At 35.8% G+C, this 24,041-nt stretch overlaps 2 protein-coding genes across 2 annotated transcripts; one reads left to right on the top strand and one right to left on the bottom strand.

Annotated features, from left to right (window-relative positions):
* The first annotated feature begins 559 nt into the window (after nucleotides 1-559).
* LOC132049224 (abasic site processing protein YMR114C) lies at nucleotides 560-6,858 on the top strand. Its single transcript, XM_059439947.1, has 7 exons — nucleotides 560-735; nucleotides 2,771-2,856; nucleotides 3,137-3,300; nucleotides 3,675-3,740; nucleotides 4,855-4,964; nucleotides 5,052-5,117; nucleotides 6,013-6,858. The coding sequence occupies exons 1-7, from the start codon at nucleotides 673-675 to the stop codon at nucleotides 6,559-6,561; spliced, it is 1,104 nt and encodes a 367-aa protein (XP_059295930.1). The 5' UTR covers nucleotides 560-672; the 3' UTR covers nucleotides 6,562-6,858.
* A 9,018-nt stretch (nucleotides 6,859-15,876) lies between these two features.
* Nucleotides 15,877-17,438, bottom strand: LOC132062283 (uncharacterized). The gene is made up of 3 exons (XM_059454885.1): nucleotides 17,169-17,438; nucleotides 16,843-17,101; nucleotides 15,877-16,022 (listed from the first exon to the last, which is right to left on the bottom strand). The coding sequence occupies exons 1-3, from the start codon at nucleotides 17,436-17,438 to the stop codon at nucleotides 15,877-15,879; spliced, it is 675 nt and encodes a 224-aa protein (XP_059310868.1).
* Nucleotides 17,439-24,041: the final 6,603 nt, after the last annotated feature.

Consider the following 24,041-nt stretch of genomic DNA (forward strand, 5'->3'; position numbering starts at 1 on the left):
TGCAGCTATAGGCATTGAATAGTTTCGGTCCTTTATGTTTGTCAAAAGTTAACACTTTTAGTCTTCGTTAAATATTTACCGAAATTTGTCCGTTAGATTTGAAGGAACTATGAGAAAAAGAGGACATTAGCGGGAACTCACATTTAAAGGTAGAATTTTGTAGATTTCTATAGTCTGATGCAACTTTTTGAGGTGTAATAGGTGTAATTTCTGCGATTTTTTATATTTTTCGGTGTCTAGTGTAGGTTTTTGTGTTGCACATTTTTGGATTTGATGAGAAATTTTTGTGTCTTTGGTTATATCATTTTTTCCGTCAAATCTAAGAAGATAAATTGTTAAATATTTTGACGGAGTCTAAAAGTGTTAAACTTTTGGCAAACTTAAAGGACCACAGTTGTTCAGTGCATACTTAAAGGACTATTTTGAACCAAGGACTATTTTTGTCATTTTCTTCTTCAAATTTGGTGCAAACTAAACAGTTTAATATTCAGTAGCTATTGGCTTTTGAGATGTTCCTGAAGCGTTGATGTTTTTAACCAAAAGTTTCAAAAATGAAATTGTGTGAACTTGTTTTTTAGGTATCGTCCGGCGTATAATGTGTCACCGGGGTTCAATGTACCAGTGGTAAGGAGAGAAGATGAGCCCAACGGTGAGGGCGCTGTTCTTCATTGTATGAAATGGGGTCTTGTTCCCAGTTTCACTAAGAAAACTGAAAAGCCTGACCATTACAGGATGGTAATTCGAACTTAGCTTTTCTAACTTGCCACTGATTATGATTATCGACACACTTCTTTTATTTTGGAGTATGGATTGAGAGTAATTATGATTTTTTCCGAGTATTTGACTATATAAATTCAGATTTTATTGTATATTAGCTCAGTTCACAGGAAATGGACAGTGCTTTTGATAGAAAGAACTGATTACAGACTTAATGAGTCATATGGTTTGATTGGTACAAAGAGAAGATGATATTATGATTGTAGTATGAGGATAACTATTAATACTATATTTAGATTATGATTTGGTTCATTTTGATAAAATAATCTCATTTTTGGTTCTAAATGGATTAACTTTTGTTCTCATTATTGCGTTTGTAGAATAACTTGTCACATTATATGATGTGGTTTAATGCTTATGTTACTGCATTATCACTGTAAGTTTATTCAGTAAGTATAACATAAAGTTTTACTTACTTGAAATACTAAAACTAACATAAAGTTTTACTTACTTGAAATACTAAAACTAACATATTTCAATATATTTGGAGACATCCTCATCAAATAAAATATATTTGGAGACATGCTAAAAAGAAGGTCTATATTTAAGAGAGTAAATGAAATATAAGTTTATGAAACGAAGTACTTATGTTTTACTGAATTAAACACTTATTAATGTCCAAGTACCTTCAATTACTTTGGAATTCAAAGTTGCTTCAGCTGCATCACACCGCACCACACAACTTTTTTTCCACTGTCATTTATCTAAACCTGATGAGTTAAGAACAACAAACTTGTTAATTTTCATTAAAAAATTTCAAAAATTGACAGTTACCAATTAAAAAAAAAAAAATCAAAAATTTGTTTTACGCTCGCTTAGTTTTTCTTAAAAATTGTTTTAAGCTGCTCCGCCCTGTTTATGATTTGTGATGTCTCACCCAGAACCTGCCCTGCCCCATCTCCATCTATTTCAAAGATAAGTCATGTTAATCTTTACAAGGAAAGGTGACTTAATCATTAGTTTATGTTCTTGGTGGACGGCCTTATGAACAATGGTGGAGAAGGTAGGAAAGGGAGAGACCTTAAGTGGGACTGAGACCCTACACCACTTTGGTGTAGGATGGAGTTGTAATTGTTAAGCTATAACTCTTACCACATAAATTAGTCAGTTCCTAGCTGAATATAAGGAATTTCTAATACCCCAATTAACAATACCACTCTTGATATAATATTGAATAATGCTTAGACAACATGAGAACTAAATCCAAGTACCAAACAGCGGATTATTCATTATCATGTCTGATACGATATGGTATCTGCACCAAATGCCCCATTAATCAGTTCTATATTTTAATTTTTTGATTGTTAAAGACTTTCTAGGGCCTAAGGATACCACATCCTTGTAGCTTTTAAAACAAAATCTCAAATTTAACCCTTGAACTTATGTTAGCTGCAGGCATTGAACTCTCGTGTTTGCTTCAGAGTTCACACTACCTGGGTCAACTTCTATTGACAATTTATTGATCTTAAATCATCCTGTATTTCCATCGTCCTATCACTTCCCGCCATTTCTCCTTTAGATCCTATGGTAGGTTGCTTCGATTCTTAGATAATAAGTAATCATCAACCAACTTGAATTAATAGATATATTCTTTTACATTCTGTAAAACTATTTTTCTACTTTTAGCTTCTAATATGTGTTGGATTTAACTGTTGGCTTTGGAAAAATGTAAATAACCTGGGGATTTCAGTGAACTATAGCACTCAATATTCCTATGGTCCGCTAGATGAAAATCAAATATCTAATAAAAACTAAAGAATAATGATGGAAAAGTTAGTTTTTCATGTACTTCAAGGAACTAAAAAACATGGCCAAAGAAAGGGATCATCTTCTTTCGAATAGGTTTTGATGGTTTATAAACCTCCAAGTCGCTCTAGCATATATGTAGTAGGACGGAGATGCTGTAGATAATTGAATGCAAGTAGCTGGATATGGATTTGAACATCTTGCTGTCTTGGCCGCACAAAACAATATATGACCGTTTTGTTTGCAGTTTAATGCTCGGTCTGAATCAATAAAGGAGAAGGCTTCATTTCGCCGCCTTGTCCCAAAGAATAGGTGCCTGGTTGCAGTTGAGGGGTAGGTTCTTTCTTCAGCTATAACAACTCTATGAGAGTATCCATTTCTATGTACAATCTGCTTTGGTCTGTTACTTTTCACAAAGCTGACATGTCAAACTGAGATTTTTCTTGATAATGGACATGCCATCGATAACTTCCAGTGAATGGAACTTACCTAATTTCGCTTCCTTCCTAAAAAGAAAAGAAAGAATGGAGAAGACTTATTAAGAATCAGAGCACATTCTAGAGAAGCCAAAGCTTCTTTCATGTAAATTTCTCATTTGTTGTCTGAATAGCAGAATTGTCTCAATTGCGATATCAATGGTTCTCAGTGATGCAATTTTCTTCAGATTTTATGAGTGGAAAAAGGATGGGTCAAAAAAGCAACCTTATTACATACATTTTAAGGATGGCCGGCCCCTGGTGTTAGCTGCCCTTTTTGACTCTTGGAAGAATCCTGAAGGTGAATTACCATCTTTTTTAGGGTGACTAGTAGTGAGTTACTAGTCACAATTATTAATATTTTCTAATTCATGATCTGTCTATTTTTAATTTTCTGACGGCATCCAAAATTGATTCCGGAACAACTTTGATATCTTGTCAATGACTAGTCTGTAGTCCTTTTCTTTTTTAAATGTGAGCCAGCATACAGTAGACAGTAGGCACTAGGCAGATACTTTTCTCTTATATTAATTCTGTACTTTGATTTGAAATACTGCACTTGTCAGATATAGGATATTGCTACACCTGATGCGTTATTTTATACTTTATTAGCAAATTACTTCCATTGGACAACTTGAATACTTCCATTGAGATTTCTTCGTTCTCGTAATACAGGAGAAGTTCTTTATACATTTACTATATTGACAACTTCGGTGTCCTCTTCTTTAGAATGGCTCCATGGTTAGTTTTCTTTTATCAACTGTCGGTAGTTATTCCTTTATTCTTGATGTACATTTTACTCTAATACTTGGCCTCATAGCACTATTGCTACTTCTTCTTGCAATCTATTTTAAACTTATTACAAGAGTTTGTCTTGATATTGTTCTAATTTCAATTATTTCATCTTATAATTCTCTGGTTTGGTTGAGGGCAAGACAAAGTGTATAGCTGTTTGTGTAGACTAATTCTTTCTCCTTACACACTTCCATGACATGTTTCGAAAGAGTAGGTCATTTAGTCAGCTGGTCCGCTGGAATCTAGGGAAAGTTTACCTTTGACATGGTTCAAGTATGTCTTTGTCTAACGTTGATGTGAATAGATGGTGCCTTGAATCTGTGAATTTCCTTCCAGAAGTACTGGTAATTAGCAAGTCATTTCAAGGAAAAAGAAAGTCGACTAGCTTTGCTCTTTTATGTCATGGACATAATCAGCTTTTTCATGTTGCAAGTCGACTAATTAGTGTTTTCCCCTCTGAAATTTTTCGGGCCTGGCATCATTGACTTTGTTGGATGCTAGACACCTAAAAGCACTAACTTGATGGGAGTTTAAGGAACTAAATGGGCATGCTGACTCTCATTGTTGGCAGAAGGATTTTACATGTTGGTAACATGTGAATAGACAAGAAAAATCATGTATATGTAGGGATGACATACACTAGACTCCTATGTAAGGAGTTTGTCTCGATCCAATTCAAGACAAGTTCTATCTCTTCTATTCGCTTGTTTCACAAAGTAAAAGGAAATCTGTCTCTCAAAGTCATATCAGGGATATGTAGAAAGATAAATTTTCTCTACCAGGGTGTTTGTCCATTCTAGCTGACTTACATAGTATTTTCGGGTGAGAGATTGAAGAATAACATAAACGGAAAACAAATCTTCAATCTAGTTTCGAAGATGACTTGTTCCAACTTTCTTTGTTCAACTTGTGAAGATACATAATTTTATCACATGCCAAGAGTTTTCTTCTCATTTGTCTTATCCGATTGTCTTTGAAGTTTGAGACCTAGCAGTTTGATTTGGATCCAGATTCTATTTGTTAAATTTCTGCTTTGAATTACACCTAAATTGTCTTTTAGACAGGATGCCTGTCATTCTTGGAAACAAGGATGCTGCTGACATGTGGTTAAATGGTTCTCCATCATCCAATATTGACACGCTATTGAAACCATACGAAGAGTCAGATTTGGTGATAATTCTGAACAATCAATCTTTAGGAAAAAAGAGTGTCGTGGACTTGTCGACTAAGTTGCTTAAAACTTCATTTTCATTGCAGGCTTGGTACCCTGTAACACCTGCAATGGGTAAGCCTTCTTTTGATGGGCCAGAGTGCATCAAAGAGGTACTTGCTTTGTCTTTTTTGTCGTACATTTCATTTTGAGGAGCCAACACTAGATCAGCTAAAGGCTTATGCTAAATGTAACTTGTCAAACCCTATATATACGCAGAGAACATCAAGTAGTACAATCCGAGATCTATGGTAGGTGTACAATCCGAGATCAAGTGTCCTATCTTGCGAATCAAGTTTGGGTGTTAAGTGATAAAGGTAGAAGGGCAGACCCATTATCCACTAAGTGTCCAAATTGGGAAATAGCAGATTTCTGCTTGCATGAATTTATAATACTTGTCACAGATCTAACTTCCCAAATATCAACTCACCAGCATCCCAAACTAATATGTGCTTAAGTTTCCCTGTATAATACCCAGTTGCTAAGTCTCTATTAACTTTTTCTTTTTCTTTTAAGCCGTTTATCTTCTCAATCATAAGGTTTCGTGGCATCACCAGTAAGTTTGCTTTTGATTGTAGTTCCAGATGGTTTATGTGTTACATGATAAATTCTGTCTTTTTTTAGTATGAACTTGTTTGCTGATGATAGCCTAAAAGAGCACTTCCAATGGGCATTAATGACACTTAACTGTTCTAAAGCACAGGTGATAGGTCACAGAATCTATAACGGGCATGTGTCTTTCCAGATCTAAGTCATTTGTGTAAAGCGATAGGTCATAGGATCTATGTCGAGCACGTGTCTTGTCCAGATGGTTAATCACTACATCATTTTGTTATCTTTCCTTGAGACAATTACTCCCTCCCACCCCTCTTTTAGCCCTACTAGGTGCAAAGCTTGAATATTATCTCGTTAGTTCCACGCTCTTTCCTTTTTATGGTTCATAAACTATAGGAGATATGGAGTTGATGATCAATTAATAAGTGCCTATTGTTCACATTTAAACTGTAGTTGCAGCTCAAGACCAATGAGACCAGATCAATATCGCAATTTTTCTCAAAGAAGGGAGACAGAGACCAACAGGAGCAGAAGTCTCATATCAAAGTTTCAGAGGAAGAGCCTTTGAATACTGATCAGACGGAGAACTTGAAACAGGAATCTGAATCAGAACATGTGGGCCATCTTTGTTCCACCGACAAACCGGAGGGTTTCACTTCTACTAGGACCACTGACATAAAAGTTGAGCAAGACTATGATGAGGCAGGTAGTAAACAGTCATTGACTGGTCCAACCGGAAATCCACCTGAAAAAGTAGGTAGTCCTGCTAGTGATAATGTGAAAAGCTTGAAAGAGGAGTCTGAGGATATTAAACCAAATGTTCATGTTCCGCCTCAAGAGGGAAGTGGGGATGCTAAAACCAAGAGAGATTATGACGAGCTCTCAGGAAATGCAACGCCGCATGCTAAGGCGGTCAACAAGCACCTAAGCTCATCAAAAAAGAGAGCTAAAGGTGCTGATGACAAACAGCCGACTCTATTTTCTTACTTTGGAAAAGGCTAGTCACATAAAGTACAATGCTTAGACAAGTTCTGTATATAGTGAAGTTGGTATTTCTTTTGCTTAAAACCCAAATGTTGGAAGCTTAGGATTTTGTTTGAGTATCAGCACTCATTCTTGGCTTGTAGGCATGTTTTGCAGTTTTGTATTGATAAAATTTCCCTTTAACTTAGAAAAAAAGTCTGATAATCTGCTTCCGGAAGTTGTGAAGGGACTGAAGTGCTTGTTAAGTATCTTTAGGCTGACGATTTTGTCTCTGTGGGACTTCAATTTTTAAATTTGATTGGTCCCCTCTTTTTATGTGCATCTCTCAGAATACACAGCTTATCTGCCCTAGGGCTTGCTGATCTTCGTAGTAAACATCCTGAATACAGCTGATTTCTCAGAAGTTCCATACAACTGTATGTTTTTTCTTCTTTTTACGATGTGCCCAGCAAGTGCAGAAAGAAGACTAATAAATAGGAACAGGATCGGGGAATTCTAACTCTTAACTTGCTCCTGCAACTTCCTTCCTTTTCCTTTGGTAGGGCATACCAATAAGAGCATTTGCCTCCTCTCGACCCTGAGGCCGATGCAGATATGATGCAACAGATCCGGAACCACATTCGTGGTCAGGCAGAGAGGAAAGAGGCCCTCCTTCGACCAAAGGATTACACACACAAGTTTATTGACGGCTCTTAATAGGACCGGTCCCAACGATTGGTATGTGGTGGAATTAGCCGAGAAGCACTGATCCTCGATGCAATACGAAAATAAACATAGCAAGCTTTACTGGTTACTAAAGTACCGCACAAACATTAAGTAGTCGATTACCAATATCCAAAAAATGAATAGATCCTTTTAAGAAACCAAAATCGTTGAAAATTGCTGCCAGCATCCTCACCATGGAGAAAACTTTGGTAAGATTCCAGGACTCACAAATTAGTCATTCAGTATTTTAGAACTTAAAAGGCTTTCTGGAATATTGTTATGTAGATTAAGAAATGTACTGAAGACAGTTAGACAGGCGCTAAAACATTTGGACAGAAGTAACCAAATTATGTACGGTCGAATATAGGAGGATTCCTATGTCTACCAGTAGGGAAGAATACATGTTTGGGGGCAACATTTGAAGTGCTATATCAATCATCATGCACAACTAAAGCATCAAATATGAGGAACTGCATCACCCGAGGCTCTGGATACGTCTTGCACTCTGTTTCCTCTGAAAGAAGAAATGTTGCTAGGCCCAATTTCTTGATTCTTCCTTTTTCCTTGCTAAGCCGTCCACAGGTCATTGCCATAATAGAATCACCTATCCCCATTTTGCACCTCAATGAAAAAAAAAAAAAAATATCAACCAGTTTACAACATCAGGACAAATGAGAATCCTGAAGGTTTTATAGGATGGTAGAAGTTTGTGATCACCGGGAGCTTTGCGAGGATCATCAACAGCTGTTTAAAAAAAATCTTCTCTGTGGAAATGTGAACTATAGTTTTGCATGATTGCTGAATATATAACATAGAGTATACAACAACATACCCAGTATAATCCTACAAAGTGGGGTGCGGGGAGGGTGCAGTGTACGCAGACCTTCCCCCTACCTTGCGAGGTAGAGAGGCTGTTTCCAATAGACTCTCGGCTCAAGAAAATATATAACATAGATAAAATCAACCAAAAGTGTCGTTCTTGGATTGGACAGCACATAAAAGATAAAACTACAAAACAAGTTACTCTAGCATTTGGCTTGGATTAGTATGATACTTTTTTTTAAGTCCATGGACATGAGAATACGGTAGAAGCCTGCATATCAACATCAGAATCCAAGTGACTTGATAAAATGAGGCAAAGAGGACTGACTTTCTCCTGACACTTTCTATGTTTCACTCTCTTTTGCAAAATGTTGGTCAACAATCAACATTATGTTTTGGAATCTTAGATGAAAGCTAAAAAGTTATGGTGCCACAAACTATGTTTTATGTATCTAAATGTTAGAAAATTCATCTACAAAAATTGCACACTTATCAAGTTCGTCTTCATTTAGCACACAGATTTAGTTGACTTAGCCCATAGGATTGTTAGTGAGGTTCATGCTAAACTGAGATCTTTGATGCTATCAAAAGTTTCAAAAAATGCTTGGATCATTCATACGATTAGTGAAGTTAAGTTCATCTATTTATATCTACACAAGTAGGGTCTGGGAAGGATGAGATGTACACAGATCTTAACCCTATCCTTGCAGGATAGAGAAGTTGTTTCCGATAGATTCTCAGCTCGACACTTAATATCAACCTATATCCACAAATGCTTCTCAGCTCGAAGCTGAGCCGTTCATACAATACTTGTTGACTTAATCCTTATAAGGTATCCAACGAAGCCAAACATTACAGATATTGGCTCTTTGAAACTTTAGTCTTCATCTACCAAGGAAGCCACCCTAAATTATCAATGCCAGAAGCCACTAAGCACAAGTGCACATAAACAACATTTTAACTGTCTCAAACTCTCTAAATTAAAAATCATAACAACAATGCCATCAAACCCACAACAAATGTAATGACACACAAATGAACCACATAAAAAAAAAACCTCAGTATGCTCCCCTGCTGCTATTTAGAATAGAACCAAGTGTCCCCAAAACTGCAAAAACCAAAAGAGGACTAACATCCAAAGTATCACAAATAGGTGGAATTATATTCCTAAAAAGATTCAAATAAGGATCACAAAGATCCCTAATAGCAGACAATGGTTGCCCATCCCAGGGTATATTAGGAAACCAACTTAACAAAACCCTAACCATCAAAACCCCACTATATATCAAGCCATTTAGCCATCCCGTCAGCTCTGATTTTTCTCATTGCAAACGTTAATAGTGCGCGTGTGTGTGTGTGTGATGTATATAAAAAATATACAGTGTATAAGGATGTATATATAATGTATAATAGTTTATATACACTGTTATACGTCATGCTATATAGATTTGAAAAATGGAGGATGGTAAAACGATTTGCAGTGGCTCGGGGAAGAAAGTAAAAAAAAATAACATTGAAAGAAATTTGGCTTGTTGAATTCAATATATACATTTGTTGGCTAGTCTAAGTGTAAATAATTATAAGCTAAGGCTATGCAGAATGTAACTGTTTGTTTGGATTGTACATTTAGAACTCCTTCCATTTTAAAGTAAAATTGAGACTAAGTGTTCATAGACACACTATGATGAGTCCTGGAGTGCCTAGTAGGTATAGGTATCAGTCGACGTATCTAAATGAGAACTGATTCCAACTTTAAGGGGTTGTATGTGTTTGGCCTTTATCTTTTTTACCAGTAGCCAGTAGATCTCAATGTGATGATAAGGTCATTTAATTAATTGCTTTAAGCCCCCCAAAAGCACTAAACTATTATTATTACTATATATGTATAACATATAATTTACTTCAATTACCATTAATTAATGTTTTAGACTTTACTTTTTCTTTAATTTCGTTGAAGCTGTTCGAATGAGTGAGTAAATTAAGCTAATAGATAAGTTTAAGGTCTGTTATTGTGGTTTGGTTTTAGACTATCAATTCCCTGGCCTCTTTTTTTTTTTCCTCGAGTCACTAATTTAAATTGATATGTATCTCACAAGTCACAAGCACATCAAATTTAGAACAAACGTTTTGATCCATGTAATCCAAAACTCAAAATGCTACTACTAGATTTCATATACGGACACAGCTCCTCTCCAGTCTTGACATCTATAATTTTCCAAGTTATTGCTTCAGGTGTTTCCACCTCACAAATATAAGATCTGACGCCAGCTATTAATTCTACTAAAAACTAAACATTAGCGACAATTAGTTTTTTATTCTCTGTTCTTGCTACCAATATTTGTAGATACTACCCCTACAATGGCCAATGGGCCAAAACCATTAGTTCTTCCACCATAATAATATCCAAGCTTAACCCCAGCATATTTAAATCAGCATTTGAGATTCAGATGCGGTAAAGCGTGGAGCTAATGCCATTAATACCGTAGTTCTTATTAGCAAGTTAAAATGATAGCAAGAGCGGTAAGTACTCCTCCATCCTTAATCAGAGGTCTCGAATTTGAGCCCCGAGAGTATGGAGTCATCTTTGGTAAGGAATGTTAATCCAAAATAATCGGGTCCAAAAGCAGGTAAACCAAGAAGAAAAAATCCGAAATAATCGGGTCCAAAAGCACGTATTAATCCGAAATAATCGGTTCCAAAAGCAGGTAAACCAAGAAGAAAAAAAAATGATAGCCATCAGATCTTACTTTTATGATGTGGCAACATCTTAAGCAATAATTGGGGAAAACTGCAGAGATATAAAAACTCATACTACTATTTTTGCCGTTGACGGCCTCAAATTGGTAGGAATATCTTATGCTAAATTAAAGACGATAAAAAGCAGTAATGAAGCAGTAGATGCTATATATAAATCAGAAAGCAAAGCCATATATCAAACAACCTTTTCTTTTCCAGCTGAATAGATATACAACATGTTTCCAGCGTATAGAGAGGGTGTTTTTTTGTTAGCTTAGTGTGAAATGAACAGTTGCTGATCAATTCCACTTTGCAGTACTTAAAACATAAGAAAAAATATGAACATAAAAACAAGAAGTAATATATAATCAGCACAAGGGAAATAACTGTGGACGTAGTAAAGGCAAAGACCAGCAATATGCTTCTAACAATATGCCCTTATTAGAAGCCATCTCAAAAACTAGCTTCTTCAACACCCTAAAAGGGCAGGCCATGAATCCAGCCCACTGAACCACTCGACGTGAGCCAAGGCAGAATACGCGGCGCTTGTTACCTAGCCGTATACTGCTTCCTTTACGCCTTCTCAATACACGGCGGCGATGAGGCCTACACCATCCAAGTATACCACTTGAGTTGGATAATTGGAGAGTTGCATCACCACCTTTATTCTTAAGCATGGTTATTGTATTAAAGCTGAGTTTTCTAGCTGCTAAGACTAATGTTTAGGCTACAAATGACTGTTTATGTAGACATTTATATAGGCGTGTGTGTATGTGCCTAGGTTGATCTAGGCGCGGATCTATGATGTGTTCCTTAGTTTTAATTGAACCGACTCCCTCCGTCTGAGTTTGTTTGTCTAATTTTGATTTGATACGGAGTTTAAAAAAGTAAAAAAAAAATTGTATCTTGTGATCTTAAACTAAAGATATGTAGAACGTACCAAAATGTGTTATTTAATTTTGTGGTCTTAAACATGGCATGTGGAAAGTTCGAATTAAGGAGTTGCCAAAAAGGAAAAGAGACATTTTTTCTAAGTGGACTTGGGAAAGTAAGACAATCAAATTAAAACGGGAAAATATTGTTTTTGGCTCGAACTATATATATGTATATACTTTAAAAAAAAAAAAATGTGCACATGTATAATTATAAAATCACACTCGATAGTTAATTTCTTTCCATCTGTCTAAACGTTGATAAACGGAGTTGTTTGATATTTTTGCTTGTAAGAAGTAGTGGTATCTAGTGAAATAATTGGATGTGTAAAATGATTTTAACATATGCTCCATCAATTCCATTTTATGTGAATGTGTTATTATTTGGGGAGTCAAATAAATTTTTTTTACTACAATTTTGTCAAACTTTTCTTAAATATTGACTTGTTAGCTTATGTTCATTTGTAGGGCTTTTCATTTAGTTTTCAAATATATATATATATATATATATATATATATATATATTATTTTAAAATATTTGAAGAATTTATACCTGAATTTATAATCAAAATTAAGTCTTTGACCTTTGTATTTCAAACTCTTTCACATAAATTGGGACAAAGAGAGTACTATTTTGTTACAAGAAGTTAAAAAATTACACTTTTCTGAACTTTACTCTTCACTCTGTGTAGTAGGCTTCTTTTATAGAAGGTGAAGTTCGGAGTTAAATAATGATGAGGGTCATTATAACAATCAGTAGGTTTATGTACTGATGATGGTGATGCACCATTAAATATTCTTGAAAAAGAAGGAATTTGGTTTTTTAGACATATGCAAAGCTGGCGTTGTCATCATTAGAGAAGATGGCCTTTTATTAAAAAAAACAAAAGAGATAAGATTTTCCTAGATACGCTAGCAGGATTTCCGGAATAATACGCAGTAGTTCCTTATTTGTTTCATTTTTCCTTAAGCAAAGTAGTAGTGAAATTCTGAAATTATTTTTGTTTGGTGGGGGCGTGGAAGAATTGTTTTTTGGTTTTACCATTCAATAAATCGATCATCGGGAGAAATTGTTTATACGTACTGAGTAGGTGTTTGGTTGGTCATAGATTTCAAATATTTTCATTTAGTATAAAATTTATGAAGTTGGAGTTAAATATATAGTTGAATTTGAATATATTTTTTTGCAGACAATATTTGGAATAATGTTCATGTTTGGATATATTTTTTCTAAAAAACATGAAATATAATTTATATTCCACAATTTCTAAAAACTATAAAACGATCAAACTTGATTAATTTACCTGAAACAAACAAACAAATCGTAATATCACATAAAGGATAGTCACATAATGTCATAGATTGCATTTACATAGAATTACAAAAATTAAAATAACAGTTGCATTAAGCATTTGAATTCCATATACGAGCTACTGCGTGCTATTACACTTCATCAGTTTTTAACACTACTCCTATTACACAGATCCATTAGATGGAGTTGTCTTTATGAAAAGTAAACAAATTTCTAATGGTAAAAGGTGAGTTACGTTGAAAAACTGGATTAGAGCACTTTTTAAAATTTCGAAATCCAACTTCAAGTTGAATCTGAAAAAAAATGGACAATTTGATAACCAGATACTGATTTCGGGAAAAAGTGAAAAATTATTTTGGAAAAAATGAATAATTCTCATGGATAACGGGTACTGATAATTATTCAGGACTAGTCTTCTTTTACCGTGCGTGTAAAAACATGCAAACCTGTAGTAGAACAGCGTTTGGATATATATATATATATACAAAACTATTCATAATCAGCCTCAGCTGTAAGTGAGAAGGATGATAGAGACATTGCATATGAACTATCCCGTGTTCTCGTCTTCTTCCTCCATATATATCTTTGAGGACTAAAAGTGGTTAAAAATGTATTTGCTCAAACAGTTTAATTAATGCAAATCCTAGGTTTTAGACTCACCCATTGTACATAGATACATCTCGTCTATACCTGTTCAGTGCTCATTGCCAATATTATAATTATATGTACATGTCCATGCCGGGAAATTTTTAGTTTGCTAGAGTCCTTTACTTTTAAGTAGGGCTGGGCATAAATACCGAAAATCAAAAAACCGAACCGAAACTTCACCGAACCGAACCGAACCGAAACTTCACCGAACCGAACTAGTTTGGTTCGGTGTTTGGTGTCCACCGTAAAAAAACCGAAACCGAAATAGCCGAACCGAAGTTTGATAAAACCGAACCGAAAAACTGAACGCGCACCGAAATTTAATACATTACCCAAAAAAAAAAATTAAAATAGTCCAGGCCCATTAAGTTTAAAGCAAAAAAAACCCAATTGGAATAAGTCCTCTTTTGCATTTGTATCCCTAATTTTCCACTTCAATTGAGAAAATCAAATATCCTTAACAAAGAAAGGTAATTAGGATGTGTCTTTAGGATTAATGTATGTCCTTTATGTGTTTTCTTAATTATTCTTACGGTATGTATATAACACCTAGTAATCCTATATCATGATTATAGTTTTCTGTTCTTGTGTATCCTGTTTGTTTGATTTTGATTTCAATTTATCATTTTTATGTTTTATTGCTTTTGAGAATATGAATTAGTGTCAATGGAATCGCTTCTAATATTATATCAAAAAAACCGAATTGAAAAAACCGAAACCGAAAGAACCGAACCGAACTAGTTTGGTTCGGTGTTCGATGTCCACCTTCAAAAAACCGAACCCGAAATAGGCAAACCGAAATTTGATAAAACCGAACCGAAAAACCGAACGTCCATCCCTACTTTTAAGCTGTCAAAAAACTGACTAGTTGCAACAAATGTTTTTTGTGTCAGAACTAGAGTTTATGTTTCGTTGTAAAGAAATTGAATTTTTTGGCAATGTTATTGTAATGTAATCTAATTTTATCTCGCGAGATCAAATTCTTGAGACGAAATCAAGTTTCGTTTAGATAATATTTTGAGACGAAATTAGATTATGTCCGGAAAGGTGTCCAAACCAATCTGTTGTAGTCAGCATATCTGTCACACTTGTTTTGTAAGGAATAAAACCACGTTCGTTTTGCGTACTTTCTTAAAGAATATTACGACAAAGAGTAAGTATTACCAGTTACAACTGTTTATATTGTTCAAGGGGATAAAAATGATATCTTTCTTAACAACTGCGAAAGATAAAAGAGATAAGCTACTCTTTTAATATAAACATATACTCCCTCCGTCTTAATTAAAGGGTTTTACTTTTTTTTTTTTTTTGGTTTCTTTCGAAAAGAATGCATCTTTTTATATTTAATAAGTTAACAATTCAAACATCTTATATGACAAGTTTATAACTATAAGATTCAAAAAATATTTTAATATATTATACACGTCTTTAATTTAGGATCACAAGATTCAAAAGTCTTCTTTTATTTTTTAAACAGATAAAATCTGTATATAATCAAACTAAGACACTTGAACTAAAACGGGAAATTACTATGTAAATTTGGTAATCCCTAGTAAATCAGTAAATTTGGTAATCCCTAGAAAATCAGTTTATAGGCAGCAAAAGTACTCCTACATCCTAGCTAAGCTATAGCAATAAATGATTTAGATTTTTAACATAATTAACAAAGCGACGTTCATGATGACTTGCTCTCTTGGCAGATGCTAATTGATTAATTAGCGCTCCTAGAGAATCTAATCATTTGATTAGTCGTTGGATTTTCAATCAAACGTGAGATATCATTTGTGGAACTTTTTTTTTTTTTTTTATTGGAAAAAATCATTTTCCTTATGTTTAAGAAATTTAATTTTCTAAAGAAAATATTTTTTAAAAATTTTGATGAACAAAACATGAAAAAATTAACCCCGTACCAAACACACCCTATGTTTTTTTTGGTAATCAACTTTTTCATTAACCACCAAAGTGAATAGTTACAAAACCATAACTAGCTACAACACAGGCTAGCTATCTCAGGAGGTACAGCAGAAAACAAAGTGCCAAGAATAACAAGAGGCCTTGAAATACATAGCAAACTCAGAAATTTAAGCTGGGAGATAGTGTTGCAGTAATGATGCGGCAGTAGTTGATCTTCCTTAAAAAGTTCTAGCATTCCTTTTTATCCAAATAGCATGAGAACATTCAGAAAAATATGATCTTGAAAGTCTTTGCCTGGAGAGTCTTCCCTTTAGCATTTGCAACAGCCCAGCTCACATATTGTTCCCATGCAACAACATTCAACTTTGGTCTCTGCAGCCAACCCAACATTCCATCCCATAGGTTCCGCACTGCACAAACAAGTGTTCCAGGTTCTCATCTTGACGGTGACATAAGGAGCATTTAGGTTCAGCTGGTAAGCCCCATTTGAGTAATCTATCAACAATTAACAATCTCCCATGGAGGTGTAACCACATGGTAAATTTTGCTTTTGGTCTAGCATTGTTGGTGATGATTAATGTTTTCCATCGAACTCTTAGCAGACTAGGTAGAAGCTGAAGATATATGGTTCTGATCATGCATTGTTTGGTGCTTTGTGGACATTGAACTAATTGGAGAGTATGGTAAGCTTGCAAAATCTGCTAACCATCCAAGAAGCCTGCTGGGGTATAACAAGGTCACATAGTTGACTTCTTTTTATATAGAATGCATGAATCCATCTAATCCACAATTTGTCTTGTTTATGTGCTAAATCCCAACAAGACTTTGCCATAGCAGTCTTAGGTAACCATATTTTATCCCATGCGACCAGAGCCTTCTTAGTAATAGTATTAGTTCCAGACCAAATGTAACTTCTACAATAAACATTTATAACTTTGAGCACATGAGCAGGAATGGGGAATAATTGAGCCCAATAAGCTTGAATCCCAAGTATCACAGATTAAACTAGTTGAATTCTACCAGCATAAGAAAGTTTCTTTGTAGTCCAGGAAGAAATTCTACCGGTTATTTTGGTAATAAGAGGCTTCCACTGCAGGATGGATAGTTTTTTGGTGGAAAGTGATATCCCAAGGTACTTAAAAGGTAATTCCCCATGCCCATAGCCAAGTTGTAGTAGAATGTTGTCTTTGTAAGTTTGTTTTACACCCCCAAAGTAGATAGAACTCTTACCAAGGTTGGGTTGTAAACCTGAGGCTTCAGATAAGATGAGGAAACACTTATGTAAGGCACGAACTGAAACAGGATCACCTCTACTGAAAAGTAGAAGATCATTAGTAAAACTCAAATGAGTAATGCCAAGTTTGGCACATCTAGGGTGATATTTGAACTCTTTAACATGTTTTAACTCATTAAGGTAAATGCTTAGGTATTCCATAGAAATGGCAAAAAGAAAAAGGGGAAATTGGGTCCCCTTTCGTGAATCCTTTGGCTACATTAAAAGGTTCAGAAGATGATCCATTGACTGAGACAGTGTAGTTAACAGTTTTAACACAGACCATTATCCATCTGTGAAATTTTCCAAGAAATCCTAATTCAGTCATAACTTGCTCTAAGAATGGCCATTCTACAAAGTCGTAGGCTTTTAGGAGGTCAATTTTGATCATGGCTCTATGAGAAATGTGTTTTCTAGAATATGGTTTGATTAGTTCATGAGCAAGTATGATATTGTCAGCAATTTTACGCCCTAGTATAAGACCTGCTTGGACTTCACATGTGATACTAGGCATCACTACTTGTAATCTAATAGCCAGGACTTTAACAATCATTTTATATAAAATTGTACAACAAACTATTGGTCTAAAGTCCTTAACAGTAGCAGGATTTAGGATTTTGGTATAAGTGTTAGGGTGGTGCAATTAATACCTTTAAGCATTTTACCAGTGTCAAAAACTCTTTAACATCTCTATCACTTCACTCTTCACAGCAACCCAAGAAGTTTTAAAGAAATTAGAGTTATAGCCATCAATACCTGGAGCCTTCTCATCTCCAATGGAGACTAGTCCATTGTAGATTTCATCATCTGATACTGGAGCACAAAAGTCAACTTGTTGTTGATGATTAAGCACAGGACCCTTCTGCATTGTGATTTTGTTGACAGCAGGCAGAGTTGTGGTTGCAGTTCCCATTAAGCTTTTGTAAAATAACATTATCTCATCAGTGATAGCTTTGGAATCTGTCAACCTTGATCCAACTAGAGAGGTAAGTTCACTAATTTCTTTCCTATGAGCCTTTTCTTTAACCACAGCAGCAAATACTTTGTGTTTGAATCCCTAAGTTTAATCCAAGTAGCTTTGGATTTCTGCTTGAGGGCACTTTCTTTAATCAAAGACCATTTTTCTAAACTTTGCAAGATGTCCTTCTCCTTGTTCAATAAAGAATCAGTATATTAACATGTAACTGCTTTTTGTGTGTCTTACAAAAACAGTCTGGCTTGTTAAATGTGCATTGTAATTCCTTTGAAGTGATCATTGTTGAGTTTCTTCAGTGCAGGTTTCAGAGCTTTTAGCTTTCTCCAGATGTTTCCCATTTTATTCCCTCTGTAGTGTTGATCCCAAACAGATTTAACCAACCCTAGGAACTGATCATGTGATGTCCATATATTAAAGAACCTAAAAGGGATCTGAGTTGGTTGTTGTCCAGATTGGAGTCTCAGTAACATAGGAGTATGATCTGATATATAAGGCAGATCATATTCTGTTGCTACTTGCCCCTATTGCATCATCCAATCTCCAATGCCAAACATTCTATCTATCCTTCTATGAATTCGATCATCACCATGTTGTTTATTAGTCATGTGAAATACTCCCCTCTCCAAGGTAGGTTCAGTAAGCAACAAATTATTTGTACACTCCGAGAAGTCATGTACTTCAGCTTGTGTGATGGCATTCCCACCTTGTCTATCCATAATATGTAAGACTGCATTAAAGTCACCACAGGTAATCCATGGGCCATTAATGCCAACTGCACATTCAGCTAAACCTCCCAGAGAGCCTTTCTTTGGTCCAATGTATTATGACCATAAATAACAGTTAGCATGCAGTCAATATCATTAGTTGTACCTCTAATCTAGCAATAAATGAATTGAGCCCCTTGCTTGAGAGTTGTGATTCTATACTAGGAAGGATCCCATGTCACCCATACTCTACTATTAGCTGCATCATTATAGTTGTGCAGCATTTCCCATCCAGGTGCAACAATATTCAGGATGGTCTGTCCTTTGTGATTTTTGACTCTTGTTTCTACAATCCCTGCTAGTGTAACTCTTTTATTCCTCACGTACTGTTTGAGTTCCTTCTACTTGTACCTCTTATTCACACCTCTTATTGTCACGACCCGACTAGGGGCCATGACGGGTACCCGGAGCTGACTACCGAGCACCTCTCATTAGGCTAATCATCATACTCATCCTGAACATATATATAATCTCCAAAACAACCCATATCTATATACATAAGCCCTCGCGGCTACAAGAATGCTATACAATAGTACAATGTGATCATCGTGGAACATCAACAACCCATACGTACGTATCTACGAGCCTCTACTAGAGTACTAGACATAAGGACGGGACAAAACCCCGTCGTGCCCAATATATATACACAAAAGAGTATGATCATAAGTACCACCTCCGGAATAATGGAGTGCTCCTGTGAATCTGCTGATAAGCTCTTACGGATCCGCACCGTCTCCCTGTTTACCTGTGGCATGAACACAGCATCCAAAAAAAAAAGGACGTCAGTACGAACATTGTACTGAGTATGTAAGGCATGAATAGTAATAGCATAATAAGGAAACAATGAAACATGAGTCAAGATATAACCGCTTAACCTCTTTAAAGGAAACACATGTCATACATATCACATATACCATCACGTTAACCGCGTCCGGTAACCATCATATGCCGCCCTTGGTGGTGTCGTGTCCGCCCTCTAGGCACGGTGTAATCATAAGCAGCCCGCATTAGCGGTGACATGTCCGGCGATCTAGGCACGGTGGAATCGTATGCAGCCCGCCTCCGCGGTGATATGTCCGGCCATCTAGGCACGGTAGGATCGTATCATCACATACATCTCATAAAGCATGCATAAGAACTTAAGACAACTATAACTCTATCGGGGTGACGTAAGGTCGAGAACCCCCGATTACGTTATGGAGTAATCATATTCATCATACCCCATCTTGAAAGAACTAACATCATAAGGTGGGTCTAGCAACAATGAACGACATTAAGGAATCGTATAAGAGTCATTAGCTTCATGGAATCATCATATCATAAGCTTTAGGATCTCTAGGCTTAGACTCATCATCATCATCATCATATTCATGACATATCTCTTATCTTATCTCATAAGGAGCTCTTTATCAACATAGACTCATAATTCATGGAATGTAAGAAAGTCATGGAGAGATAAGGGAATTCATGTCATAGGAACCATGCCTTAGAAAAGAAGGGACTAGCCTTACATACCTTGTATCTTTTCAACTCTATTATCTAATTGCGTGCCTCTCTAACTTGCGATTCTACCTTCAAGGGAATTCGCACTAAGATTAGATAATAGAATACATACTCAAGCTTCAAGCTAGAGCAACTAAGAGCAAACGAAAATTGGGCAATATCCCCCTTGTATCACAACTCCTTCCATATAATGAACAACTCCCAAACATCAATAATAACACCCACAATATCACAATCAACAATCTTCACCAAACTATACATTATTCAATCCTCCAAATTCCATTCCAAATCATTCATAACCAAATTACCACACTATATCATATTCGTCAACACATAATGCTTCTTCAACATTCTTAATATTATCTGTAACAAGATTCTATTCATAATACATCAAGAGTCATGATTCATGTCAACTACTATTCATGAAACCATTATTTTCACATTAGAGCTCTATATTCTAGTTTCTTCCATAATTCAAGTCTTTCAACTCCTCAATACTCTCAATAATATGAAATAAACATAAAATTCACCTTAAGCACTTGGGAATAAGCCTTGAGTCGCTCTACTCTATTAGAATGAAACCCTTCACTTGCATGCCAAAGAAATTCTTACTCTCCACAAACCCTAATAGGCTTCCTAGTACATGGATCTCTTAGTCTTTGCTTTTGATCTTGGTTTCTTGGTATAGATTTGTTGTAGAAAATAGAGGAGGGTTTTAGAGGTCTTAGAGAGATAGGATCTATTTTTTTTGGGAGAAATAATGGAATAAAATGTGGGATCTTATATTTATAACCAGAGCTGGAAAGTTCCAGATCCGCGGGTCGACGAGCAGCGTCGACGGTCCTTCGATGTGCTCCATCGAACTACCGCCTGAAATTTCTGATTGCAGAACCTCGTCGACGGTGCCAGTCGACGGCTCATTGACGTGTCGACGGTCCGTCCCTTGGGCCGTCGATGCTGACTGGTTTCAATAGTTTTCTGAACTGCTCCTTTTTGCTCCGATTCGATTTGTTTCACTTCTAATTCCCTCATAATGTCAAGAATGCATACTTATACTCCTGTACACATACAAGGTAAAATATCTCATGTCCCAGAACTCTGGTGCGGGTTACCGAACCAAAGGTATACACCACCAATGAGCCAAAGTCTCCTTGCTATCAAACGGGAGGTGTAACACTTATATTCCAAATTAAGCAATTCGTTGAGAGTTAGTCCCCTCTTTATCAAGAGGAAGTGTAGAGACACTAGTACTGAATGATGACTATTGACCCTTACTTTTCTTTACAGTTGAACCTAAAGATGGAAAGTTCTGTGGTGTAAGCTCAGGTGCAGCAATGTTCACAACTGGTGGATTGACTTGACCAATAACTCTGCTATTGAGTTTCACAATACTCTGTTGTTGAGGAGACTGAGTTGGTGTAGAGCTACTTGGAACATCCATCATAGGGTCAGGAGGATCAGGAGCAGTCAAAACTGGTTGTATAACCCCTCTAGATTTCCACTCAAATGTGACTTGTCTCTTCTTCTATTACGTTGGACATGTAGGGGTGCTTGAGGTTGCATTTGTGGCCTATAGTCAAGCATCTATCACAATATTCAGGTTTCCAATCATACAGTATCTCTTGCTGAAACTTTTTACCCTTGGAATCTATAACTGAAAACTCACTAGGTAAGAGTTTGGAAATATAAACTTGAATAAGCATCCTAGCATATGACACTCTCATTTGCTTTGTGGTGCATTCATCCGCAAATAGAGGTTTACCCAGTGCACTAACTATTCTACTCAAAGACTTTATTCCCCAACAGCACATGGGAACCTTAGGGAATTTAACCCACAATGGAATTTCTGTCGGGTATTGTTATGAAAAATCAAAATCAAGGCTCCATGGGTGTAGGATGATAAGTTTGTTGTTAATTGTGTAAGGACCTGAATGGAAAATGGCATTCCTATCCTCTGTAATATGAAATTTAATAAGGTAATAACCCTCTTCATGATAGTAAAGGACGGGAGTCACTGCATTTAACCAATTTGACCTAATGTACCTTTTCATCATGTTGTAGCCCGGAGTTTCCCCAATGACATAAGCAATTAGGGATTTGCTCCATTTTTCCATCTCCTCATCAAACTCCTGTTTTTCCAACTGTACCACCATTTGACCATCAATGAGTGTAGGGGGAATGTACTCCAGTGCCATGCCATGTGTCGCAAATCGATTATTCTGAAACAAATTCATCCATGGTACCGGATCTGGGAAGAGTGGTTGGGTTGCATAGCAGGCTCCATAACCGGTTCCGTTGGATCCACCCTAGCAGCTACAGCCTCTCCATTGGGAATTACGCTATCCACCGGAGTACTATCAGTTTGGGTAGGATCCTTATGGACCGGTGGGGTTAGTACCAATCTCTTCGACACACCCGTGCTCGACAACGCCGCGTTTACCTCCGCCCCAGGAGTGCTCAGTTGTTGATTTGGGCTCTGAGAGTTCGGAGTGATTCCAGGTTCCATCGCTACCAGATCTTGTGCTAGAGAAGTCAAAGTACTAGCGGCTCCTTTGTCAACTAAGTCCCCCAAAATTTTGGTTTTTCCCTTCTTCTTGCCTCCGGTATTTGGTGGATCATTCTTAGGTCAGCCTCGCCCTCATTTTCCAGTTTGTTTGCCCCCGCTCGCCATGTTTTACGACCACCGGCGCAGGTTTACTTACCGTGCGCCGAGAGCATGGAGAGAGAGAACCTTTTCGCAACTGCCTTATGATAGTAACTCTCGTTGTGGTAAAAAGTTGTTATGATTGCATATATACCCTTTTATTCATAGTAATAAAATTAACTGCGTATAAAATATAGGGTTTAATTAGAAAATTTTCTCGTACAATAACAAAAACTACACACTACAATGTCTTAATGATTAAAAAAGAAAAACCTACAATGTCTTAATGATTAAAAAAGAAAAACCACTCCCAGATGGCATCGTTCATAGCTTTGGAGAAAATGAAACTACAATTCAAAAGAATTCAACAATACCAAAATTGGATAGATAACAGACACGTTAGAATTATCATAATCAAATATCACGCGCAAAATAATAGAGCATAACTTGAATGATGATAAATCACAATAAAAGAGAAATATATTAAATGAGACACTAAATTTAAAGTGATTCAATTGATTGACCTATGTCTATGAGCAGAGATGAGCATATCCACTATTTTAATGAGTACAAAAATATTAAAAGAAATAATTTCACAAAATTCACTATTATCGAAGTGTGTGACCCTCTAAGCTTTTAGATGTGATTGTCACATACTTCAACAAGCTATCAAAACAAATAAAAGTTTTCGGATCGAATTTCACTATCATTTATTATCAAAAAGATTTTCATCGCACACACAAATATACGTGATCGACAAGTAATATAATAATAAGAAAAATATCTTTTAATGAAAACTTACTTAATTAACCCTTCAATTATATCAAACAGTTACGAAATCTCTACCCAAGAAGTTTCACAAGATTTATTAATTTAAGAACAGAATTTGTAAAAAAAAATAAGAATATAATTTGTAACTACTTATATACATTACAGAGGATATTTTATATCATCGATCTTAATGGCCATTACAAATTATTTAATGAAAAGAATACTAATATTATTCTTATAGTACTCCCTCTGTCCCAATTTGTTTGACACTTTTCGCTTTTCGAGAGTCAAACGAGTTGTTCTTTGACCGTAATTTTTTCATATGTCTTTTAAATATTTTAAATTATTAATTATGGTAACTTATAATACTTTTTAAGTAATTTTCAAATATGTAAATTTTATTTCGGAAAATTTAAAGATTCTATGTTCAACCACAGGGTCAAGATTAAAAAGTTTGACTCTCGAAAAATAAAAAGTGTCAAACAAATTGGGACGGAG

This window comes from Lycium ferocissimum, chromosome 1 (assembly GCF_029784015.1).
Source record: "Lycium ferocissimum isolate CSIRO_LF1 chromosome 1, AGI_CSIRO_Lferr_CH_V1, whole genome shotgun sequence".
NCBI classification, from domain to species: Eukaryota; Viridiplantae; Streptophyta; class Magnoliopsida; order Solanales; family Solanaceae; genus Lycium; species Lycium ferocissimum.

Coding starts and splice junctions, on each gene's coding strand:
- LOC132049224 (XM_059439947.1), top strand. CDS start 673: ATGAAATGGGGTCTTGTTCCCAGTTTCACTAAGAAAACTGAAAAGCCT. Junction 2,857..3,136: donor TGCCTGGTTGCAGTTGAGGG/GTAGGTTCTTTC, acceptor TCTGAATAGCAG/AATTGTCTCAATTGCGATAT. Junction 3,741..4,854: donor TTCTTTAGAATGGCTCCATG/GTTAGTTTTCTT, acceptor ATTGTCTTTTAG/ACAGGATGCCTGTCATTCTT.
- LOC132062283 (XM_059454885.1), bottom strand. CDS start 17,438: ATGATTGTTAAAGTCCTGGCTATTAGATTACAAGTAGTGATGCCTAGT. Junction 17,102..17,168: donor AATTTCACAGATGGATAATG/GTCTGTGTTAAA, acceptor CTTTTAATGTAG/CCAAAGGATTCACGAAAGGG. Junction 16,023..16,842: donor AGGTTTACAACCCAACCTTG/GTAAGAGTTCTA, acceptor TTGTTTGTGCAG/TGCGGAACCTATGGGATGGA.